Consider the following 25,855-nt stretch of genomic DNA (forward strand, 5'->3'; position numbering starts at 1 on the left):
AGTGTTTCTGGTGAAAGTATTATGCCATATTTTGTTGTTCAAATTGAAATCATAAAAAATTAAAAGTCTTGGCAGAGTTACACTTTGAGCAGTATTCATTTGCTATGCTTTAGATTATGTTCTCAGGCAGTAGTTTCCATCTTGAGATCATTTTGTCAGTTGTGCCCTGAATATAAATAAGTATCCACACACACAGACACACTGTGCAGAGTGGATCTGAAGTCTCCCTACGTCAGAGTGTGTTTCCTCATTGCCATTCATTTTTACCAAATTTTTAAACGTTCTCTCAGAATCATTTATTGACACTGAAGGCTCAAAATTTTACATAGAATTTGTCTTTATATTTTTCATTCCTTTGAAATTCTCTTGCAAATTGGCAAAAAATTGGATTACATATATAGTTTAAAGTAAAATAGCTAAATTCTCATAAAGCTACATCTCTTTTGATGTTCATGACCAAATTGTCATTAAAGTGATACTCTAATTTTCATAATACTCAAACATTTTCATGAAATTTGCCTTCACTTCTGACCAGGTCAACACAAAATTTGACATAGGCCATCTATATAAATTGTAGGCATACAGGACTTTTTCTTGTTTCCATTCAGATTATACTAATATATCTGTGGCATTCAAGCTGTGAGCATGCATTCTGGTGACTTATTAATTATACATTAAACTATACATTCCCTTAAAATCTAATTAATTAATCATTGATTTTTAAAAGATTAGTTTTAAGTTAGCTGGTATGGCTTATTAAATATTATATAGGCACTTAAGTTTAAATAATTACACAATAAAAGTTAGTGCTTGCTGTTTTAAAATAAAATAAGGCAAACACTTCACACATGGTACATTGGAGGATTATTTAAAAGTGGAATGAATGGTTTTAATAAATTGAATTTATAAGATCACATAAAATGCATCTTTGACAAGCGGTCATTTTTAAAGTAGATTAAATGATAAGGAGTTTACAAGAATTGCTTTGTCACTGCAGCTCAGATATTTCCTGTGTGGATCACAGTGTTAACTTAAGTAAAATATAAGGATCTAAACAGATGCAAAAGAATTAAATAAAGTAAGTGTTGAACAGGAAGTAGGATACTTCTTGGTAGGCTTGCATGAGAGCTTTTCACTTTTCTGCATGTAATGGGTCTTTTATTTTCACTTTCATTTAAAGAAAGGTGTTATTTTATTTCATATTAATTTAGTAATGATTCAGAGAAAAAGGTTTTGTCTTTTAACTGGCTTTAGATGATGTTTTAGAGCTTCTATCTTTGGAAAAGAAATGAGGACTCTCTGGTGATTTCTTTATGGTCTGAACTGTAAACTTGTCAGGCTGTGGTCCTTAATGTCTGAGAGAAGACATAGTCCCTTTAAATATGATTCACTGAAGCAGTAATCTCAGCACGGGTGTGGGGAGAAATGCCAGGATGCTTGGAAAAATCCAGTCCCCTAGAAATGGTGATACAGCCTCCAGGTGAGCATTCTCAGAACCTTCTGTCTTCCTCCTATTCCTTTTTAATAAAGGAACTTCCAGTCAGTCTATCTCTTGAGAGTCTCTTAAACTGGTAGAGAATAGTACAGCGTCAGAATCAGCCCACGCCAGTCCAGAAGCTTTTACGGTACCTAATTGGTTAAATGGGAGGGCAAGGGGTAGAATTTATCTAAGAACAGGACAGACTGCTTGGACTAAAGTCCTGATGCTGTTCCCAAGTAACTATGTCATTGGCCAAGTTACTTATCCTCCCTGCTTCAATTTCACCGTCTGTGAAAAGGGGATAGTGATAGATCATACGTCATAGAGCTGTTATGGGAATGTAATAAAAATAGATATACATATATATATTTATCTTTATTACCAGTTTATCACACATAATATGCTCAATAAAGTTTAGCTTCATTTTTATTAATGCTACTACTTATAGCACCACTACTGCTATTATTATAACATTTTGGCTGGGTTTTCTGTTTTTGTTATTATTTTGTTGGTTTAGTTTTTGGTTTCTTTCGTGGTAGTTGCTGCTGCTGCTGGTTTTGCTTCTCTAAGGACCACCAAAATAACACCGCTGATCAGACTTAAACCAGTGTATTTTGAAAACTTCTTTTTATGTTCTTTAAAACAAATTTTATTTTTATTTATGTATTTTAAAATCTATTTTATTTTAGTTATTTGGGGGGAGAGGTTAGGTTTGTTTGTTTGTCTGTTTAATTTAATTTATTTTTAGAGGAGGTACTAGGGATTGAACCCAGGACCTCGTGCATGCTAAGCATGTGCTCTAGTGCTTGAGCTATATACCCTTCCCCCTAAAACAAGTTTTAAATAGCCAAATATGTTTGAAAGAATTGGTGGAGATTTTTATAAACCTACTTTAAGCTAATAAAAATATGCTTAAAGAAAACCAGTAAAGAAAATTTTAAAATTTATTTTCATTCCTTTACTTCTTGAAAAATTAGATTTTAAGGAACATTTATATTGGAGATGAAATTATTGATCACAAATTGAAACTCTTTAAAAGAACTGATTACTTGTTATCCTTCATTTTTCCATATTCTAGCATATTTCTAAATAATGCATAATTGTTAAAAAAAAAATCCCTGCTCAGTGTTTAGATATTATGACTACGTAAACATCATAATATGATTACATATTTTTTATTTTTGTGATTTCTGGAGCTAGTAATTGTCACAGTTTTTGTTACTTTTGTTTATCATTAATTTTTCTATGTACCTAGCACTAATTTAGTCTCAAATGCTACATTCCCACACTTTGCAGGAGCTGTAAAGGCTTTCTGTGTATGTTCAAACACAAATAATTTATTAGTGTCATACTTTTTTCTTGACCCATTCTTTCTCTAGCCCTCTATCTTCCTCTCATCTGAGCAGTTATTTTCTAGAGTTTTGAACAGCTATAGTCCAAAGACCTCTCTTCAACAGCATCCTGGAAATTTCCTTTTCCTCTCTTCTTAATGGATCCCCTGTTTCCTGGATCTTGTCTTTCTTGTTTTACTTCCTTATTTTGATGGACTGTATCTCCCAGGAGCTTTCAGACATTAGTAGGTGTTTTTAGACCTCATGTATCTGACCATGTCTTTATTCTACCTTTACCACTGATTGAGTATAAAATTCTGGGTATAAAACTCTGGATTGCAAATAACGTTCTCTTAAAATTTTGAAAGTCTTGCTTTATTTCTTGACTCAGTAGTAAGGATGATGAGAAGACAGATGTCATTTGGATGCTTAATCCTTTGAACGTTTTATAGAAGTTTGATAGATCTTCACTTTTCCTGTTAGTTAAAACTTCATGGAATGTACCCCAGTGTAGGTCTTTTTCCATTCTTTTTGTGGTGTCTTTTGGCCCTTTCAATTTGGAAATGTCCTTAAGTTCTGTGTAATTTTATATATGCTACTTCTTATAAGTTTCCTCTCTTTTCTCTCTCTCCCCCTTTTTTTGCCCCTTCTCTGCCCCTCCCACCCTCTCTCTTTCTCCCTCAACCCCTCGATCTTTCTCTGTCTCACTCTCCTTTTATTTGCTTGTTAAACCTTGTGTATTTATCTTTCAATGACCTTATCTTTTCTGGTTTTTTTTTTTTCCTCTTTATCTTTTTGTTCTTTATTGGAGGGCTCTTCAAGTTTATCTTCTAACCCTTCTATATTTTTCCATATCAAATATATAATTTCCAAGATATCCTCCTCTTCCTCATTGTTATTATATTATCATTATCACTTTGAGTTTTCTTTTGCTTTCTTCCTTGTCTGTCTCCTTTTTGTTTGTTCTGATATCTAACTTTTCACTTTATGGGTTTTCCTCAAGCATCTAATCATCATATTTAGGAGAAACACTAAAATTGCCTCCTGGAAACTTTCTGTGTAAGAATAGAACTAGTTGACTTGTGAACCTTACTATAAAAGATGTTAGGACCCACTGCTCTGGGACCCGAATTTGCTTGCCTCTTGTGATTGCTCTCCTTACAAGCTAAAGTTTGGGGTTTCGTTGGTCTGCTAAGTGAGCTACTACTTAACTATTTGTCTGCTTTATAGCTTCCAGATTTTTTTTTCTACCTTCCAAATTTTTTGACATCTCCTATTTGCTGTTGTCTCCTCCTCTGTGCTCTTTGTCTTTATGAGTTTATCTTTTTCCTGTGCCTTTATTGTAATTTTATACAGTAAAAATTTTTGAGGGTTTTGAGTGGAATAAGCATAAAACCCTATGTTCAGTCCTCCATTTTAATGGAAATTCCTATTGTGTGTCATTTCTTGGGTGTTCTGAAATGATAAATATTCAGTTTTCAATGTGATGGCATCTAATGTATCTTTATAAATAAATCTATAAAAATGATTTAAAACTTTGAGTACTCAAATTATCACAATTCAAAGAAAAATTTTGGTCTGTTCAGTTCTAGTTTATTCTGGACGATTTGTAAATTAAAATGATCCAAGAAGGGAAGAGAAAACTTCTAAAAGATAACATTACAATATATCAGGGTAATTTAAGGCAAGTCATACCAAATTAGTTAATAAGAATAGAAATAAAGATATACCTGAAACTAACACAGAATTTTAAATCAGCTATACTTCAATTAAAGAAGGAAAGAAGTAAATGGTTATTTCTTTTTTTCTGAACCACTGAGTCTTTTACGAAATAATTTTCTATACCTAGGGGAACAAAGGTGCTATCTTGGTCTCTCCAGTCATATGAGAACAGTTGTAGAATAATGAGCCATTATTTGATTGATTCTGTGCTTGCTTTAACATCTATATTTGTGAAGTCAAGGTTGTTGCTTTGTAACCTGCCCGTATATTCATTTGTAACTCATCTTGGTACCATTGGCTCATGAAACTTGGCTGATTCTTTTTTGAAATTTGCTCCAATTTGATGGGTTCATTTGGCCAGTACCTGCTATTTATGGTACTGGGGACTGGCTAGCTTTTAGGATATAGCAGAAGATTTTGAACGTGTATTTTGATATACTAGTTGTGTTCATTTGAGATTTTTCTCCATTTTTTCCCTCCTTTTTATTATTTCAAAAATGAGTGGTCATTTCAGCATCATGGGAGATCTGTGTTGCCAAGTTTTTCTTCTGCATTTATTTTTAGCTTAAGAATACAGGGGACCTGTATTCTTTGGTGGCCTTTATGGTAGCTGTCTTTAGTCCCGACCCTGGATTGGTTCTTTTCCAGTGACTGGGCTAACATGACACAGAGCCCGTTTGGCACTAGACCACTGAAAAATTTCATAATGCTAAATTTTGAGATAATATAAATCAAGTTCTTTCCCTGATTTCAAAATCCTAGCACTGTGAAATTGACCATGTTGAGTTGCTGCATTGTAAGAGATATTTATATTTGATATTCAGTATTAATACTTGAACCCGTTATAGAGCCTGCTTATTCCCTTTTGTGTAAGTGCAATTTTCAGAGAATTTATGGGTTATACCAATATCAACTTACGATTTTTCCAAATTTAATTTACTTCTATATAGTTCAACTTACTACAGTGGCCTAAAATTAAATCGACATTTCCATCAGTTCTCAATGTGACTTTTGAAAAGGAAATATTATATGAGAACCATTAAGATATGTTGTTTTAAAATCCTTTAGTGCTATACACCTGTGCCCTGTAACCATTATAAACAAATCTCTTTAAATATTTTTTATTCAAGAACGGTATGGGGCATGATTGGAAATAGTGCCTTATGAATTTGATTTTTATACCTATTATAAAAGAAGCTTGTCTGATGAGAATACAGCTTGACAAATTGACATGTTTTGATCAGTGCTGAGGTAATTGTACAGATTTTTAAAATTAAAGAAATTGCAAACAGATTTCTGCAGCAGGTTAATCCCAATATCAAGGTTTTTGTGCTAGTTTAAACGCTGTTAAACCCAGCAAAGAGCTTCTTTTTCTTTATCTTTTTGGCATTTCTAAGGAAGTGATACAAATTTGATGCTGAGGTGAGTCAACTATATTGTATGGTAAGAATTTTTTTTTTAAGAATTTCTTTTCTTGATGTTAGTGGTAGATATTCCCAAATCTTTGGTGTGAGTTGATTAAAAAACATAACTATATTTGTTCATATATATTATAAATACCTGAATTGCTTGTAGAAAGTCTACTTTTTAAAGTGTATCTACTAACAGTTGCTCTCTCTACTCAATACAACTTTAAAATGCAATGTTTTGTTGTTACCAAGGAGCGTTCATAGTAAGTCTGTACTCCATCTAGATTGACTTAGGTTTTCACCTAGTGTCCTTTTTCCGTTTCAGGACCCGTCCTGGACACCATGTTAACATTTAGTCATCATGCCTCCTTAGGCTCCTCTTGGTGTCACAGTTTATAGGAGTGCCCTTGTTTTTGACTACGTTGAGAACTTTGAGGAATGCTGGTTAGATATTTTGTAGAATGTCCCTCAGTTGGAATTTGTTTGATATATTTTCTTATGATGACCCTGGGGTTATTGGTTTTTGGGAGAAAGATCACAGAAGTCAAAGCTAGTCTCGTCACATTTATATCAAGAATACTAAAGGAAAAACTCATTTCTCCTACTTACAACACTTCTGCCACCAAATGTGTGGGTTTTCCACACCAAACAATTATCCAGTCCACTAACTGGGTGTCTCACAATTTAATTCTTTCTAATACTGACTACCCGGAGTTAGCACAGCCTCCACAGGTTAAGGCCCAGTCGCACAAAACATTCTCCCCCTCTCTGATACTCATCATGAGTGTGGGCCTCCCGCACTTCTGACCAACGGGCTGTGAGTCAGGCGTTCCAGGTGCCCCTCCTCTGGTTCATTAATTTTACGGAATAGCTCACAAAACTGAGGAAAACACTTCATTTACCATTACCAATGCAGGACATAACGCAGGAACAGCCAAATGGAACAGGAGACACATAGGGCAAGGCCTGGGGAAGGGGTATGGGGCTCCCGTGCCCTCCCTGGGCCTGCCACCCTCCTAGCCCCTTAATGTACTCACCAACCTGGGGGTTCTCCAAAACCCTTCTCGTAGGGCTTTTTTTAAATAGAGGCTTCATTGCATAGATATGATTGATTAAATTATTGGCCACTGGTGATTAACTCAATCCCTAGTTCTTTTCCCTATCCAGGAGGTCAGGGAGTAGGTAGGTGTAAAAGTTCCAACCCTCTAATCACAGGGCTGGTTCCTCTGGCAACTAGGGCCCATCCTCCGAGAGTCACCTTATTAGCATAATCTCAGGTATGGGTGACCAGGGCTTATTATGAATGACAAAGCATGCTCCTCCCATACATATCACTCAGGAAACTGTAAGGGTTTTAGAAGCCCTTCACTAGGAACTGGGGACAAAGATCAAATACATATCTCTTCTTAAATCACAGTATCACAGTACATTCTGTTAACATGACTCGTCAGTGTCCACGATCACCTGGCTGAGGTAGCATTTATCAAGTTCTTCACAATAAAATTACTCTTTCCTTCTTTCCATACTTTACTTTCTGGGAGGAAATCGCAATACATGGCCCACGTTGAAGAGTAGGGAGTTGTGCTCCCTCTCCTTGAGGGCAGAGTTTCCACATAAATTATTTGGAATTCTTCTACTCAGATTTGCCAATTTTCCCCATTTATTTACTGGTTCAAGCATATATCTTATTTACTCATAGTTATTTAGTTTACACTTTGTGTTATAATCCAATACTATCTTATTTTCCTGTTTACATTGTTCCAGCTTTGGTCATTGGGAGCCTTTTTTAATTGGCTCATTTGTCCCTTTGACATAACCCCATCATTGTGGGGTTTGCTTTTATATTACACACTTCCTTATTCTCTAATGCTATGAGATACTTCAGACTCAACTTACGTATTTCTTGCTACAGTCCTAGAGTCCTAGGAGACTAGTTCCTTTTATTAGAGAATAGTACTAGAAACCGAGATCTGAACTGTACTTGTTGTTACTGTGGGGTCTTGTCAATTATAGACCCTCTCAGCTGACAAAGCAAGGAGATGTGTGTGTGTGTGTGTGTGTGTGTACCAACTTGTGTATACAAACATATCTATATATATGTATACATACGTGTGTGTATGTATATCTCCATCTGTGTCTATATTAAGCTAAACATGAGTTCGTACTGGTGTCTCTGACTCGAATCCATTACCACACGAATCATTCTATCTGCCTCTTCTTGGTTGGTTATAACTCTCATTGTAGTGATGAGAAACCTGGCTCCCACCATCCACCATCCTTTTGGTAAATATTTTAGATCTCTATATACATGTATAGTGGTTTCAGAATTATTAACCCATATCTCCATGGGGAACAACTGTATCAACTAGAGCACAGTGGACGGTGCTTTTTCTTTTAAGTCTTAAAGACTCTATTCACTTCCAAATTTACTTAGATTAGCACCTTTTCTCCCCACCTCCCTCAGTGAAGTTTTTTATACAGTTGTAATACAGTTAGATTTGTGTGTATGTGTCACATTCTGCAGTCCACCCTGGGGTCTGCTGACCCACTAAGTGATTTTTTTTAATTTGCATACATTTAGGTTCACTCTTTATGATGTGAAGTTCTATGAGTTTTGACAAATGTGTGTTCACGCAGTATCATGCAGAATATTTTTGCCACCCCCAGGCCCCCATATTGCAACTATTCCACCCTCCCTCTAGCCCTGAATCCTTTATAGTTGCTCATCTGTTTACCATCTATACATTTCCCTTTTCCATGTCATATAATTGGAATCATACAGTATGTAGCCTTTTTACATTGGCTTTTCTCACTTAACAATATGCATTTAAGATTCATCCTTATCTTCTTATGACTAAACAGCTCTTTTTTTTTTTTTTTACTAAATACTATCCCATTGCATGGATGTACCATTATTTGTTTATCCATTCACCTACTGAAGGACATCTTGGTCACTTCTAGTTTGGGGCAGTTAGGAATAAAGTGGCTATGAACATTTTCATGCTAGCTTTTGTATGGATGTAAGTTTTCAAATCAGTTGGGGTAAATACCAAGGATCATAATTGATATATGTTATGATATGTTTAGCTTTGTAGGAAACTGCCAAAATCTCTTTCAGCGTTACCACATCATTTTGCATTCCCACCAACGATGTCTGAGAGTTTCTGTTACTGATCATCTTCACCAGCACTTAGTATTGTCAGGTTTTTGGGTTTTTTTGGTTGTTGTTTTGTTTTGTTTTGTTTTTGCATTTTAGCCATTCTAACAAGTGTTCAGTGGTATCTCATTGTTGGTTTAACTTCCAGTTCCTAATGACAAAAGATGTTGTGCATCTTTTTATATGATAATTTGTCATTTATGTATCTTGGACAAAGTGTCTATTCAGTACTTTTCCCCATTTTTAAATTGTTTTTGTCTTGTTTGTTTCTTATTGTTGATTTTTAAGATATTGTTGATTTTTAAGAGTTGTTTGTGTATTTTGGACACAAGTCCTTTATAAGATACGTGTTTTGCAATTATTTTCTCAGTCTATGGCTTGTTTCTTCATTTCTTAATGGTGTCTTTCACAGAGCGGAAATTTTAGTTTTAATGTCACCTGTTCATTTTCTCATGGATCTTGCTTTTTGGTGTTTTATTTATAAACTCACACAAGCTCGAGGTAACATAGATTGACCCTATGATTTCTTCTAAAAGTGTTCTGGCTTTGCATGTTACATATTAAGGGCTATGATCTATTTTGAGTTAATTTTTGTGAAAGCCATGGCGTCTCTGTCTAGGTTCCTTTTTTTTTTCTCTTCATGTGGACGTCCAGTTGTTCCAGCACCCTTTGTTTAAAAGATTATCCTTTTTCCATTGAGTTGTCGTTGTACCTTTTTTGAAGATCAGTGGACTGTTTTTGTATGGGTTTGTTTCTGGGCTCTGTTCTGTTCCATTGATATACCACTGATACATGTGTCTGTTCTTTTGCCAGTGCTATACTGTCTTAATGACTGTAGTTTTATAGAAGTCTTTAAATTGGATGCTTTGAATCTTCAGGATTTATTTTTCTTATTCATTATTGTGTTGGCTGTTCTAGGCCTTTTGGGATTGAATTGAATGTATACGTTAAGTAAGAAGAAATGATATCTTAACCACATTTCGAATCTTTTAGTCCATGAATGTGGAATGTCTCTCAGTTTATTTAGATCTTTGCTTCCTTTTCATCAGTGCCACACAGATTCCATACATATTTTGTCAGACCTAAATAAGTGTTTCTTTTTCTTTTTTGATGTCTTAAAGACGCTTTTTTAAAAATTTCAAGTTTCAATTATTTATTGCTGATATATAGAAAGCAAATGCATTTTTTATATTGCCCTTGCATCCTGTGACTTTGCTATACTCATTTCTACTTGCTTAGTTCCAGGAATCTTTGTCAGTTGTTCGACATTTTCTACAAGGTCAGCCGTGTCTCTGCAGCCTCTTCAGTCCGTCACATTATCCTTTTCTTCTAGGGCCTTTCTCCTCAGCGTAAAAATGTAGTTGCATTTTGACAACTAAAAAGATAATGCAAAAACAACAACAAATTATTCATAACCAAACTTCTTGATAGAATAGTCAGAGCCTGTGTTTCTTCACTTCATTATGTTCTGTCCCCACCTCTTTTTGTGCTGTGGCTGAAATACTCTCCAGCAGTACGCTTTCCAGGGCAACTTCCTGGGTAAGATGAGATCACTTTAGAATTTGCTTGATTTGAAGTGTGCATGGGCCAGCCAGGTCATTTCGTGGCAGGCAGTTGGTATGCAGGTTTGAACCCCAAGGGAGAACTCAGGCAGTTAGGGAATTAGGCTTTCCGTAGCTGGTAGGTAAACCATGAGCCAAAGTGGGATTGCTCAAGAAGTGTTAAAAGAAAAACATAGGTTGCTGCTTCTGCCCAGACAACGTCCTACTTCACTCTGTTTTGCCTGATTAACTCCTCATCCCTCCGGAGTCATTTAAGCCGTTGGTGCCTCTGGAAAGGGGGAACTTCCTGTGATGCTCCTCCCAGGCCTCAGTGAGGCAGGTGCTCCTCTGTGCTCCCGTGGTGTCCTGTGTTTAGCTCTGTGAGAATGCTCGTCTCACTGAACTTATTTGTCTCCTTTATGACTCTCCACTAACCTGTACATTTCTCGAAGACAAAGACTGTATCTAGCACACTGCCTGGCACACAGTAAGTACTTATAAATATTTAATCAATATTTATCAAATCAACAAATGTGTGTATAAAGTTGCTTTATAATGGATTTTACCTGACTTTGCCCCTTATTATTTAGCCTAGTGCCTCAAGGTTATCCCATACATCAACACAGAATGTATCTGCATCTAAAAATAATAAGTATTTCCTCAGCAGCACTTAAGTCAAACATGTAATAAATTTTTGGTTTTGGGGGGAATCACTTGTTTTTCCACAGCCCTGATTGACACCCCACCGCCCCAGATTTCCCTTTTGTATCACGAATTTCAGTAATGTAAACTGCATGTTAAAATTAATATTGTTATTTTATTGTGCTCCAAGAAGTCTTCTTCTGAACTGTATGTTTTGGAAGCTGATTTCTTACACTCATTTCATAATGTTATCACTTCTAAGTTTATACAAGTGATATTTCTTTGGTTACATATGTATTAAAGTGTCTATTTGCTGTTAAACACTATCATAATGGAACAAAACAGGAGTAAGAGAAAGAAAGGGTGAGGAAAATCAATTATTTTCAAAGACATGAGTTAACTCTTAGTTCTGTTTGTTCTAAGAACATAAGATGTACGATCATAAATCTTTTTATTTGAAAGCAATTTAGAATTCAATAATAAAAGTAATAGGAATGTTTGATATTTCCTGTTGCGTGTTTCTGTCAATTTTATGGAATCAGCAACTGTTCACTGCACTCCTGCTATCATATGCAAGTCATTGGGGAGATTACTGAACGTAGATGAAATGTCCCTTAAGAAATGTAAATGTTGCTTATTTTAAAAGATATTATAACATAACAGTGGTTATGATATTTTAAAAATTTATTAATTTTTTTGAAAATTGGTATCCAGTAGTCTGTTTCTGAAAGGTATTGCTAGTATGTTAGTAAGTGTAATAACCCATCTTACGAACCTGTTTTATCTGTATAAATATCCAGTTAATGAAATATATTCTAGTCTTTTGTCTTTGGTGCCCTCTTGTGGATTTTTTATAAACTGCTTGTAACAACAACGATTTTTAAATGTGTTATTTTTATTTTAAAATACTTGATTTTATAATCTTCATATTTTGTTAATCCTTTAACATGCTTTGGGCTGTGAGAGAAAAAAGAAAAGGCATGGTGAAGGTTGCTTTTACTCTTTAATTTACTCTATTGTCTATCAGTATTGTGCACCGGGGATGTAAGGTAATCTTTTGTTTGGAAGCTTTTAATACAATGCCAAGAACTTGTGCAGTCTTGCATCATGGAGCCTCTGAAGTCCTGCCCACACGCTTCTCACCATTTAGGCTTACTGTACTGATGAACATGTCTTTTATGACTTCTGGAGATCCTGAAAGCTTTGATGTAACTTTGAAACATGCCTGTGAACATGTGAAAAGTTAGAATCCATGAAGGCAGACGTTTCTGTTTGTTAAAGACAGGTATGTCAGAGACAGCAGCTGTATAAGCTCTTATGCTGCCTTTGCAGTGAGATAGAAGGACCACCTACTTACAGCAACGGGAAGAAAGTTCACTATACAGATTTTCAGATACCACAAATCTTAGAAATTTATAAATTACTACTTTTTTCACCCTGTCAGACATTGGAGCAGTGCTTAAGGGCAGCTCTTTGAAGGGGAGTATTTCTGATGTTTTCTCAGTAGTTCTTAGCTCAGTTGGGTTATATGGCACTGAAGGAGACCAGAGTTAACCAGCTGACCCTACTCGGGGCTATTTCACTTGTAACACAGACACAGTAGACACTGCAGGTGTGTTGATAACAGAGACAGTGGGTAAGTGCTATCCTTTACTGTGCTTGGGAGTGGAATTTAAAGATAATGAACGCCCTGTTGGGTCACATTAGTAGTTTCACCTTGCTGTAGTAGGGAGTGGTTTTAGTTTACAAGAAAACGTACAGTAGTTCCCCTTGATCTTTGCCTTTTCTAACTCAGGTAATGATTAAAATGTATTTACTGACATGGGTTAGCATGAAAGCACACCACCAGCCCCTGATTTAGTCCTGCATGGGGAGACAAGTAAAAGATCCCTGCCACAGTTTTCCCCAGTTTTGTGCTCATTTCCTTGAGATTGCACTACACGTGCCTCGTTGATTTCTTAGTTCACTCTTTCACCATAAGTTAATCATTAGATTTCAGTGCCTTTATCATGTGCTGAAGTGACAAGTCATTTTTGGGTTACAAATAACTGGTATTATCTATTTTGTTTTCTATTTTCATCTATTCAAATTAGAATCTTTTGCAATTTTCTCTCTAGAGTCAGTTTGACCTCTTTTAGGTCCAGAATATTGTAGTTATTTTTGATCTGTTGTATTTGATATCCAGAAAGGTTCCAGGATATGTCAGTTCTTTTTTATTTTTTCAGATTCAACTTGTTGTTTCTATTTCTGTAGGACCTTTTCAGTGCAGGCTCTAATTACCTCAAATCTAGATTTCAGTAATAACCTTGTGATTCCAGTCTCTCTTTCTCGTTTCCTTCTTCTCCAGGATTTTTCAGGATCCCTGTCACTCCTCTACCCAGCAGCTTATGCTGGCTCCCAGTGTTTAAAGCACTCTAACCTGTAGCCATCCCTTAATGCAGTCAGATTCACTTAATGCTGTCCCTTCTAGCCATAGTATTTCTACCTTTGTGCTTGCTTTTTCCAACCTAGAATGCTCCTGTCTACTCTTTCCTAATTTTTGTCCTAGCTGGATCTTTCTAAGAAAACTAACTTAATTCAAAGGAGCAAATCAGTCTTAATTCTTTTTTTTTCCCCACCCACCTCAGCAACTTGTTTATTCATTGTTTGTCTCTTGGATTGTAAGCTTAAGTTTAACTGAATTTTATCTGTGAGAATGATGTGAGTTCTGGGTTGAAAGTTGAGCATAAGTCCCTTTAGGGTGGATTTTTATTTGTTTTTATCAGACATCAGAGCACTTCTGTACTGAGACTACATTCAGTTAATTTCTTAGCATGGGGTTCCCTAGACCACATGGGTGATGTCAGAAAGCCCAAACCGTGTCTGTACATTCTAAAGGGAAAACCCCTCACCATCCACTCCCCATCTTTACCCACAGGCCAGGTGAAGCACACAAGTTTGTGTGTGATCTCCTTTACCTGTATGTTTTTTCTTGTGTGTCCTTTCGCTGAGGATGTAGACCTTCAAGATTCTCATGATGTAGGGTTTTCAGTTCTACTTTGGAGAGAATACAAAGACTGTTTATCCATGAAAATTAATACCCCCATAATCATCCCACCCCCGTCATCACATGCCCCTAAGGCAGCAAAAAGTCAGATTTATCTTACTCTCACTGTGGTTCCTAGGTCTTTCTGGGGGGTCTTAGAGATTTCCCTTGAAAGTTCGGTGTTGTATTTGTCATATGTTTGCTAAATTACTGTTTGCTGTCAGTGATGCTCCTGCTTAGCACCTGTAAAAGCTTTCACAGATATCTAGACCACTATAATAGTGCAACTTTTTGTATAATTGGTTCACTTATGTCTTACACATTTATTTTTTTCCTGAAAAATAAATTTTTTCCGTGCTGTAGCAGAATGCACACTCAACAGAAAGGTCTAGTTGAATCAGTACCATTAAGATCACTGCTCTCTACTGATAATGTACTGTTGTAGAATTGTATAGGCAATAAAGAAGTGCTTAATATCATTTCAAGAAGAGAAATTAAATAATTAGGATATTTCCAATCAGAAAGACACCTGTTTATATAAGAATAGTCTATCTCCTGCATGTTACAAATGACAAATGGTTTCTAAAATCATTTGTGTAAATATCGTTAAAGTCAATCAAATAGTAGCTGAGTATTTAGAAAATCCTTTAAGGTAGCAGATATTGCAAATGTAAAGATACCTAGAGCAAAGACTGATTATTTCTTAGACTGCTATAGCATAAATCTGTCTTAGCAGTGGAGTAGGATTTCCTAATAATGTTTTCAAATATTTGTATTCCATGTGGATCTTATGATTCATAACCTGGATTATCATCAGTACTCTGTTTTGCATTCCTGGCACATGATGACCACTGATTGAAAATGCTGTTGTATTCCTTACTGGGATTGGCTGCTTTCTGCAGTGGGGAAGCATCTGCTCTGCAGAGCTCTTTCTATAAAGTATCAACATGTTTTTCTTGTGCTTTTCTTTCGTAAGGAATAACAGAGTACATATAAATGAAGTATAACTTTGGAAGAACATTATAAATAACTATTTCATTATGAAAATGTTAAAAGTATCAAATGAAATTTAACAGTAATCTAAAATATCAAGAATAATTTGAATTAATGATTTTAAAAAGCAAAATGTGTTGCTGAAAAGTTTTCAACACCATCACCAAATTATTAGTGTTTGAGTTTTCTAATTTCTTATAAACTATTTCTCATTCCATCTGTACTTCATTAGTTACTGTTTGGGTGCCTCCCTCTCATTAGTGAATTGAGTGCTCTCTGTATTTTTCATGACTTTTTTTTTTCTACTGTCCTTTTGTAAATCAGTTTAGCATCCTTTAGCAAAGTAACTATGGAGGTGAAAATAATATGCAGTAAAAGTGATCCCTTCCAAAATTGATTCAGTGTTTTTATAATTTTATAGATTATCTAAGCCAATTGTGTGAATCCAGACGTGCAAGCTTCATTATCTCTTCATAGATTCAACTCTAATAAAGAAAATAGGAAGATTAAAAGTGTTATTTTAGACCAGCTAGATGCTGTGTTTCTTGTTAAGTTAAATGGTCACAGCATTAGCTCTTAGAAGGATAAGAGATAAATGACTCACACATATAAAAATAGATGTAGTGTTTTGGGAATTAACTGGTTGCAACCGCAATAAAATACTAAACTAGCAGTAGGTTTTTAAAGAGAACTGATAGAAAATCAACTTTTTTCTTTTCTCTTCAGGGGGGTTTATTGCTGGAAAGAGTAAATGCCAACTTTTTTTTTAGCCTTTTGATCAAGTGAAAATTAGTTCACTTATGGGTATGTAATTTTTTTCAATCTTTTCATTTAGCAAATGATGAAACATTCTCCAGCTAACCTGTAATACAAATTAAGGTAGACTTGACAAATGCTGTAAATAATTTAAAAGCCTTACACAATTGGAAGTTAGATATTGGACTTTAGAATCCTTGCTCCTCCACATATTTGTTGTATGATAATAGACAAATTATTAAACCCATTTGAACTTCAGGTTTGTCATTTATACAATGAGGATAATAATTTCTCACAGGATTAATAAAAGCATTAAATAGGAGTGGCCTGCAAAAAGTCCTGAGTCCTGAGTGCTTCTAACTCATTGATAATAACTGTTCTCATCATTATTTGATAAATGAGCAACTGAATAATTCTAGGTAATAACATTATTTTCCCTCCCTAAGCTTCTCAATAACCATTCCATGTTTTAAATAATTATGATGGTTTAAATAAAGTTCTGCACTAGAACCTTACACAACATAACGTTTTGTGCTTTGGCACTACCTCATAATGAGAACTTTAACATTAACTTAATAGATTATGTAATGAGAACAAGGTTTTGTACTGCATGTCAGGAATATAACTGCTAATGAGATCTGGTTACTGCCCTTACAGAATTTAGAATCCTATGGGAAATTTGGACAAGTGTGCAGTTTCAGTGTTCTGTAATAGGTGTATGATCAGTATAATAAGCACGGTATAAGCTGTGGCAGTCTCAGGGTGTCTTAGCTGAGAGAGGATATCTAAGTGTACTTATGTTCCAAAAAAAAGTTGTAAAGCACCCCCCAAATTTATGTCTATATACTAAATATGTAGTCTTCTCATCCTTGAAGACCTAATTTAAGGACAGTGTCCTCTGTGAGGCTTTCATTTGAGAGAGGTAGAGTTAGAGGCTCTACTTTTGGTACTCCCATTGTACTTTGCCAACACCTTTCTTATAGCACTTAGCAAATTGCCTTTATTTGTTTGTTTGTTTGTTTGTTCATTGTTCACATGTCAGACAATTTCTCTTAGACCTCAGACTCCTTAAAAAAAACAAAAATGGAGCAAAACTGTTTCTTACTCATCTGTGTGTTTTTACTGCCTGGTCCACTCCTTGACATATAAATTTACAATAAATATTGAATGAGTTAATAAGTAAAAATAGAAGTCGCTTCATTCATTAAATAAGTTTTTATCAAGTACCTACTATATTCAGGTTCTAAGCACTGGGGACTCATCAGTGAAAAAGAAGTCGTCTTTACTTTCATCAAACTTGTATTCTAATGATAGAAAAGCCAGATACAGACTATGAAGAGTACAGAAGAATAAAAGATTGATGGGGACTTTGATTTTAGATTGGTGGTCAGAAAAACTCTAAGGCGGTAACATCTAAGTGAAGACCTAAGTTAAGCAAAGAATAAAGCTGTCTTAGGGCGAAGCATTCCAGGCTGAGAGATCAGCCAATTTAAAGGCTCGAGGAGGATGCTTAGAATGCTCAAGAAACAGCAGAGGAGGCCAGCATGGCTGGAACTTGGTGAGTGAGAAGGAATGTGATACGAGATGGGGTTGGCAGATATAACTGGGCCAGATCACATTTGGCCATGATAAAGATTTTGGATTTTATTGCAAGTGTGATGGGAGGCCAAATGCAGGGTTTTGAGCAGGAGAGTAACATAATGTGATTTGTCTTTTGAAAGAATCAATCTGCCTGTTGTGTGGGAGACTAAAAGGGCCAAGAGTGGAAACAGTGAAAACTGTTAGGAGGCTGTTTAGTAGTCAGAGAGAAGATAGTGGCTTTGTCTAGGATAGACCAAATAATTCATATGGGACTCTTTGGGCATAGGAGCTGGTGACATAAGCTGTTAAAATTGTAAACCTGTACCTCTAACTTAAGCATTTGTAGATCAGAAATTAAATGTTAGCAGGGTGCATGTATTTGGTAGAATAATGGATTAAGAAATAAAGGAACTACTTTCTGAGTCCCAGCTTTACTTTTGAGTAGGTGTGTGACCTTTGGGAAGGCTCTTACTATCTGAAGACCTCAATTTTTTCTATAAAATATAAGAAGTTGAATTATTAAAGGTCCGTGATTTTATAATTATTTGAAAGTGTAAATATATATTGAATGCTTACTGTGTGTGGAATACTCAGTGAAACACTTGAGTAGATTCAGTTGTGCTATATGGCATTCTTATCCATAGGTACTTACATTTATGAAAGATTTTACAAAATAGTTACAATGTGATTCATGAATTTAAATTCAAAAGTGTGTAATGCAGATTATAAATTCTAGAAGTTGGGAAGAGCCTTAATAAAGACTGAAGTAGCCATGAAGTTAGTAGATAACTTAATCTGGGACTAGGTAGGATTTAGTCCAAATGGATTGGAGAGGAAAGAGCTTGCTGGGTAGAGAATAAGATGTGAGCAAAGATGACGTCTTAATGAGCATAGCTGGAGACTCAGTCAAGATCAGCTTGACTATAGTGGAGTATATGTGAACAATGGGAAGATAGGGCTGGCCATATAAAATAAGATAGCGGACATTAAAATTTAGGCAGCTTTGTTTGGCTTTTAATGCAGGCAAGAACTGGGAGCCATTGTAGATTGTTCAGCAGGAGTATTATGATACAAATAGTATTCAGGAAAGATCAGTGTAGTATGTGCACTTTGAAGAAGGCGTGAAACTGCCTTGTTCCTAGTAGCTTGTAGGCATTTTACATAACTTTTCTCATTTAATCATTGTAACACCGATGAAAGAACCTTAAGTTCAGAGAGTTTAAATAGCTTCCCTAAAGGACTTAAGTCTAATAAGTGATTTGAGCCAGGATTTGAACTAATATCTGTTTAAGTGTAGAAGGTCAGGGTGCTCCTTCTGCAGTAACCCGGACATGAGGTAAGGAGGAATTTACTCAATAGCAGTGGAAATGGAAAGGAAGAACTGAGCCGAGAGAGAATTTTTTGAAGAAGAACTTGTTGACTGATTGTGTACAGGGAATGAAAGAGAGGAAAAACCTGAGAAGACACTGAAGCTTTACTCTTGGGTAGCTAGTGGAGGTGCCCATGCTTTGTAATGGTGGTTGTTGATGATCAGACAGGAGGAGCCAAGGAGGTGGATGAAATGATACCTGGTTTGAGAATGTTGAATTTTAAACATCATTAAGTGTTTCAGTAGTAAGTAAAGTCATGAAGATTTTAGGATTTGGGAATCCTCAACATATTAGATAGTTGAAGGCGTAAGAATGAAGAAATCTTCTGAAAGAAGAGAGGCTCATGAAAGAAGAGCAGAGGACTTCGGGATCTAATGCTGAATTTATCATGTGGGTTTAGGAAGAGGAGGGCAGTCAGACAGCTCAGAACAATATGGATGCTCCTCTTTTCCATAGCTGCATTTTGACCTCTGTCAGAACTTAGGTTTTGTTTGTTTCTACTTGAAGTGGAATAGCTATAAATGAATTTCAGTGCATGATGAAATTTTTCCAAATAGCAGATTGTTTGGTTTCTCAAACAGAATTTGTTAGTTTATTTTTATGGCCCTGTTCCAGTTTCTCTCTTGGTGAACATTCTAAAAAGCATTTTTTTTTTTGGTTCGTACTTAATATTACTGACTTGATTCTGCTGTAAATTTACATTTAAAAGCTAATAGCTAGGATATGACAACAAAAGCATAGGCAACAAAAGGAAAAATACATAAATTAGACTTCATCAAAATGAAAACCTTTTGTACATCAAAGGAACTATCAAAAGAGTGAAAAGACAACTTACAGAATGGGGAGAAATATTTGAAGATCATATACCTGTAGGGGATCAATATCCAGAATATATAATGAACTTCTACAACTCAACAACAACAAAAAACAACCTACAAGAAAAATGGGCAAAGAACTTGAGTAGACATTTCTCCAAGGAAGGTATACAAATGGCCAATAAACACATGAAAAGATGCTCAACATTACTAGTTATTAGGGAAATGCAAATTAAACCACAGTAAGATACCACATATCCATTAGGATGTCTGTTATCAAAAAAAAAAAAATAGCAAGCGTCAGGATGTGAAGAAATTGGAACCTTATGCACTGCTGGTGGGAGTATAAAGTGGTGTAGCCAACGTGGAAACCAATTTGGTGGTTTCTCAAGAAATTAGGAATAGAACTGCCGTATGATGCAGAATTGTACCTCTGGGTATAATTGAAAGCAGGACATCAAATACAGATCTTCCTCAATTTATGATGGGATTATGTCCTGATAAACTCGTTGTTAGTTGAAAATATTGGAAGTCAAAAATGCATTTAATACACCTAACCTATCAAACAACATAACTCAGTCTAGCCTACCTTAAGTGTGCTCAGAACACTTGAATTAGCCTGCAGTTTGGCAAGATAACTTAACGCAAAGCATACTTCATAATAAAGTGTGAAATCTCACATAATGCATTGGATGCTGTACTGAAAGTGAAACACAGGGTGGCTATATAGGTACAGAATGGTTGTGAATGTACTGATTGTTTACCTCCCTGATCACGTGGCTGACTGGGAGCTGCAGCTTGCTCCAGTGCCCAGCATCACAGGAGTACCGTACCACATAGTGCTAGCCTGGGGAAGGTTCAAAATCGTACCTCTGTAAAGTCGGAAAATCCTGTCAAACCGTCGTACGTCAGGGACCACCTAACTGTAGATACTTGTACGTCAGTGCGCAGAGTATTATTCTTAATAACCAAAAGGTATACTCACCTTAATGTCCATCAGCAAATGATTGGGTAAACATACAGTGAGATGCACACCATATTATTCAGTCTTAAAAAGGAATGAAATTCTGACATTGGGTACAACTTGGATGAACCTTGAAAACATTATGCTTAGTGAAATAAGCCAGACACAGAAAGGCAGATATTGCATGATTCTACTTATATGAGGGACCTAGAATAGAATTCGTAGTGACAGAAAGTAGAATAGAGGTTACCAGGAATTCTGGGAAGGGAAGAATGAGGAGTTATTTTTTAAAGGGCATAAAATTTCTGTTTGAGATAATGAAAAAGTTCTGGAAATGGATGTTGGTGATGATTGTACAATACTGTGAATGCCCTTAATGCTAAAGAATTATGCACTGAAAAATTATTAAAACAGTAAATTTTATGTTCTGTATATTTTAAACAATTTTTGAAAAACTAATGACTTTTGCACAAAATTATAAACATTATTAAGGTGGTTATAGTAGTACCGACATGTTCTACCTTTAATGTACTGTCTTTTGTTTATTTTGTCACTGTATTCTTGTGGATAATCTACCAACCTTAATCCTTATTTTAAAAACAACTAGAAGCCTTCTGTTTCATCAAACAATTCCTGTTGCTTGAGCTTTAATTACCTAAATCTTTAGGTTATTTTGGATGACTTTGGCTCTTATGATAACTTTTGTATGTGTGTCCTTATATTAAAATTAGTAGTAACAGTAGTATTTTTCATTATTAAAAGTGTAATATGCTTGTACTGTTGTTAAGAAGGTAGGTATCCAGCTGTGTTAGAAAAGTCTCCCTTCATTGCAGTGTTTTGCTTGCAGGATGAAGATGAGCTGGATTCCCACACCATGGTGAAGACTAGCTCAGAAAGTGTGGGCACAATGAGGGCCACCAGCACGATGAGTGAAGGAGCCCAGACCATGATTGAACATAATAGCACAATGTTAGAATCTGACCTGGGGACCATGGTTATAAACAGTGAGGACGAGGAAGAAGAAGATGGAACTATGAAAAGTATGTGGCTTTTTCCCATTGAATATTAATTTTCCATTTTGAAAGTATACTTCTGTAGCAGCCAGGATAGTCATGTGTTACTTTTTGTAGCCAGTTGAGTTGTGGAAATTTTTGTTTCTTGGCTTTTCTTGACAGTGAAAGGAATATGGCAGAAATAATTTTTTAAAAATCCTTTTAACATTGCAAAAAGCAACATATCTTTATCTTAGGATTATGGAATTTTTTTTCCTGTTCAAGGATGCTAACCCATAATTTAATTTGTGAAGCATTTTTGAGATTAAAAGATGGTGTTCCTAACATTTGCTTTTCCAATTAAAAAAGTGAACCTAAAATTCTATTGCAATAAATACAGCATCAGTTAAGCTACAGTGACAGAGGGGAACAAGCTAAGAGGAGAAATAAGGGCTAAAGTGGGAAAAGAAGAAACATCAGAAAGAAGAATTGAGACACAGAGATACTCATGCAGAAAAATCAGTTCAGTGAATAATTACTGCTGCTTGTCACGTGCGAGGCACAGTGCCAGGGGCGCTGCAGGGCTAAAACAAAGATTAAGATCTCCGCTGCTTACAAAGTGATGAAGATAGAGATACTCTCACAGGCTAGCATTTCTTTTTTTACTTTACTTTTCTTTTTTATAAATATGGCTTTTAAGATTGCAGTTAACAGTGTAGGACATTGTGACTTCTTCGTTATAGGCAAAAGCAGATTAATTACCTCTTGACACCTGCGGACTCTTTTCTACCCCCTCCACCCTAGTCCTGTGTGGTTAATGTCAAAGTCTACGCACTAGGCTGTTTTCCACTTCACAGGACTTCTAAACGTCACAAAAGCAGTAAGACGCGATTTCTTGCATTGTGGAGCCTAGAAAGTTATAAATATTCAAGCAATTTGCTGATATTGTAAAATGGATATCGGTAGGAACTTCCTCTCTGACGTTTCTGCTTTCTTTTTGCCCGCCTTTTCCTTTCTGCTGCTCCCTCTATGAGGCTGCTTGGTAAGTCGTTTGGCTCACTGCCGTTGCTTTCTTCACCTTTCTTAGTACACATCGCCCGTTCTGCCTGTAGACTTTGAAAGAGGGGGTCATGAGGCACAAAATGAAAACAGATTGCCACATAGCTGATCCTGGGTGGGAAGGGGGAGAGTGATGTGAATTTTTTTTTAATCTCCCAGGACTGATGGGGGTCCTAAGCCTTTGCCCTGGAAGGCAGCCTAAGGTGTGGATTCCTAGCTGGGCATCTTACTAGAACAGGGCTTCTGTGTCCATAACATGCTTATCCAACTGCATTGGATGGTCTTGTGGCCTCCAAAGCCCCTAGCGTTAGGGTACAAGTCATATGCCCTATAGATTGAAAAGACAGGTAAGACAGTTTACAACAAACTTCCCATCAGCAGATAGGATCATTTTTCCACAGCTGGTAAAATTCTTGTAGTCAAACTTTATGATTCTTGACAGACCAATTAGAAGATCACTGAGGGCTTTGTTCTATTGTTAGAATTTCTGAACTTCCTACATAAACTTTAGTCAGATAGTTGAACATCAGCCTTATAAATGGTGCTTAAAAAAATAAGTATGGAATCAAATTAGTGTTACACTGTTACATTTCGAGGAAGAGATACATGATAACAGATTGTCACGTATTTTGTGTAATGACTTTTAGCTTTGACAGCCACAGAAATCATTCAGTATATGTCATAATTTTTTGTCCTAAGTATGACTTTTTTTGGTCACAGAGATTTTATTGAAAGTTTATTTTTAAATTGAGCAGATAGTGGTTTGTGTAGTTAGTTGTTTTGTATGCTTCAGCAAGTTTTAAATCCCATGAGCCAACTTCCTTTATATTTTAAGCTTCCACAATTTATATGTCATTTTATAATGTGGAACTTCCATGTTCCACACAATCCAATCGGGTATAGCTCCCAGGTTTTGTCATACTGTATTATAGCAACAGTATAGAGTGTAAGGAAGTTACTGAGGCAGAACTTACCTTCCCTGAAACCACGTCCTTTTAGTTTTAGTTCTGTATTTCTTCATGATCTAAATCTTCTTTAGAACTTCTTAGATTAGTTGGTATGAGCTCTCAAGTTACGTCACATTAGTGAAAGCCTCATTTGCTAATGTGTCTTTAGCATTTTTGTTCCCTAAAAGGATTATAGCAGTATATTTAATTTTCTAAAATCTCTAGGATGTTACAGTAAGTGCTGAAGATTCTGATTTCCATCATCTTTTCTATTTGAGTTTCAAAAAAAATTTGCCTGATTTCATATTCTTGTCAGTTTAAATTATGTTTACATACTTTTTTATTCCTTTACCATGAAGCTAGAAATTACAGACCTGTTTTCCTACTTCTTAGAAGTGTGGTGATCTGACTCTAAGAAACAAAATTATCAAAAGATCTTTTGAAGGGAAGTGGAAAAAAATGACAAGAAATGTTTTAATTTTTAAAATAAGACATGGACCCTCAGGGCATGTCCCAAGAACTCTCCAAACCTGTTTTCAGCAGTGGTGACATTGTTTTTATCACCGCACTCCCACTCCTCCCATTCTCATCTCCCTGGGGCCTCGATACGCATGTGATGTCCAGGCTTCAGCTGGTCACCCACTTCTTCCACACCCTGGCATTAGCCAGTATCACACACAGCTCTCTACTTCCCTACATAGCATGCTTTATCCAGACTGGTCCATACCAGTTGGAATTATGAATGTTAATAGTAGGTATAAGCACGTTGGTTGTCATTCAGGAAGTCAACATTTAGGACTTTTTAATCCTGAAGAAATAGATTTGGACCAAGTCAAGAATCCATTGTGATCAAATTGATGAAGTAGTAGAGATTATTTCTTTGTGGGTGACTCTGGAGGAGTAATTTTTTCAGCAAGGGACCTTTTACCTTGTTCAGATCTCCTCAGCTCTATTCTGTGGTGGACTGTTCTGGTCTTGCAGAGCTGGGGCTGAATTGGTGGGTCCGGTTGCCCTGAGGGGAAACTCTTATTAGTATCTGAGGAGAAGCCACACTCTTCAGTTAGGTGAGAGGCTACATTTCATGGCTTTAGCTGCTTTCTTACTTACATGCTTAACTCCTCTGCCCTTCTGTTTCTTTTCTGCCCCTCCTGGCAAAACTGTGACTATGAATCAGCCTGTTTGTCTTCTCTGCATTTTCACTGTGGCTGCTGATGCTGAAGGAGACAGTCCACAGCTGTACAGATGAGGATCACCAGTCCATGGCCTTCAGGCCCATGTGGGCTCTCAGAACCTTCCTGTAGGCCTGTGTTTCTCTGCTCAGCTCTTTCTCATTCTACAAAGTGGCTGTTTAATACCTTCACTAATCTCTTCCTGACACCTCTTGCCTCAGTAGATGACCTGACATGGCTTCCTACTTCACTATATATAATATATATTATATATACATATATATATATATATATATATATATATGTATATGTGTATATATATAATGTGAGAATGTAGAGAAGCTATATAGGTATTTTAAACATGGACTCTGAAATAAGATAGGGAAATGAGAAGCATCCTTAACTTCTCTTTCCTCACCCCTCACTGAGTTAATATCAGTTCTGCCATCTGGGTATCTGTGTCCTCCATTGTCATCTCTGCTTGCATTTCTCTAGTGTTAGGTTCCCAGAGTTAGGTTCCCAGAGTCTCTCACTTGGAAGGTTACCTAGCTGATCCCCTGTCTCTATTCTTGGTCCCTACCTTCCATTCAGATCCTATCATCTCTCTCTTCTGCTTGTGACCCCCCAGTGACTCTCCATTGCTCTTAGTTTAAAGCCCAACATGGGTTACAAGGCAGTTTATGATCTGGCCTCTGCTTACTTTTCTATTTTTGTGTCTCACTCTCCCCTCTTCATCCTTCTTCCTTCATCCTTCATCTCTTAAAATGCCCTTCCTTTCCTTTGAGCTTTTGCACAGCCCTGGTCCCTCTGTTTTGCACTGCTTAGTCCCTCTGTTTGGATTCCTCATCCCTTGGCTCATTCATATTCATACTTTAAGTCTCAGTTAAGGAGTTGCTGTCTCT

The 25,855-nt window shown here is 36.2% G+C and overlaps 1 protein-coding gene across 2 annotated transcripts in view; it reads left to right on the forward strand.

Annotated features, from left to right (window-relative positions):
- The window catches only part of STK3 (serine/threonine kinase 3), a 233,307-nt gene that overhangs the window by 142,403 nt on the left and 65,049 nt on the right, over nt 1–25,855 (forward strand). For both annotated transcript variants that reach the window (XM_032467980.1, XM_032467979.1), the window contains one exon: nt 21,634–21,826. In XM_032467980.1, the coding sequence (XP_032323871.1) occupies nt 21,634–21,826 (193 nt within the window). The remainder of the gene's footprint in view (nt 1–21,633; nt 21,827–25,855) is intronic.

Source organism: Camelus ferus, chromosome 25 (assembly GCF_009834535.1).
Source record: "Camelus ferus isolate YT-003-E chromosome 25, BCGSAC_Cfer_1.0, whole genome shotgun sequence".
NCBI lineage: Eukaryota > Metazoa > Chordata > Mammalia > Artiodactyla > Camelidae > Camelus > Camelus ferus.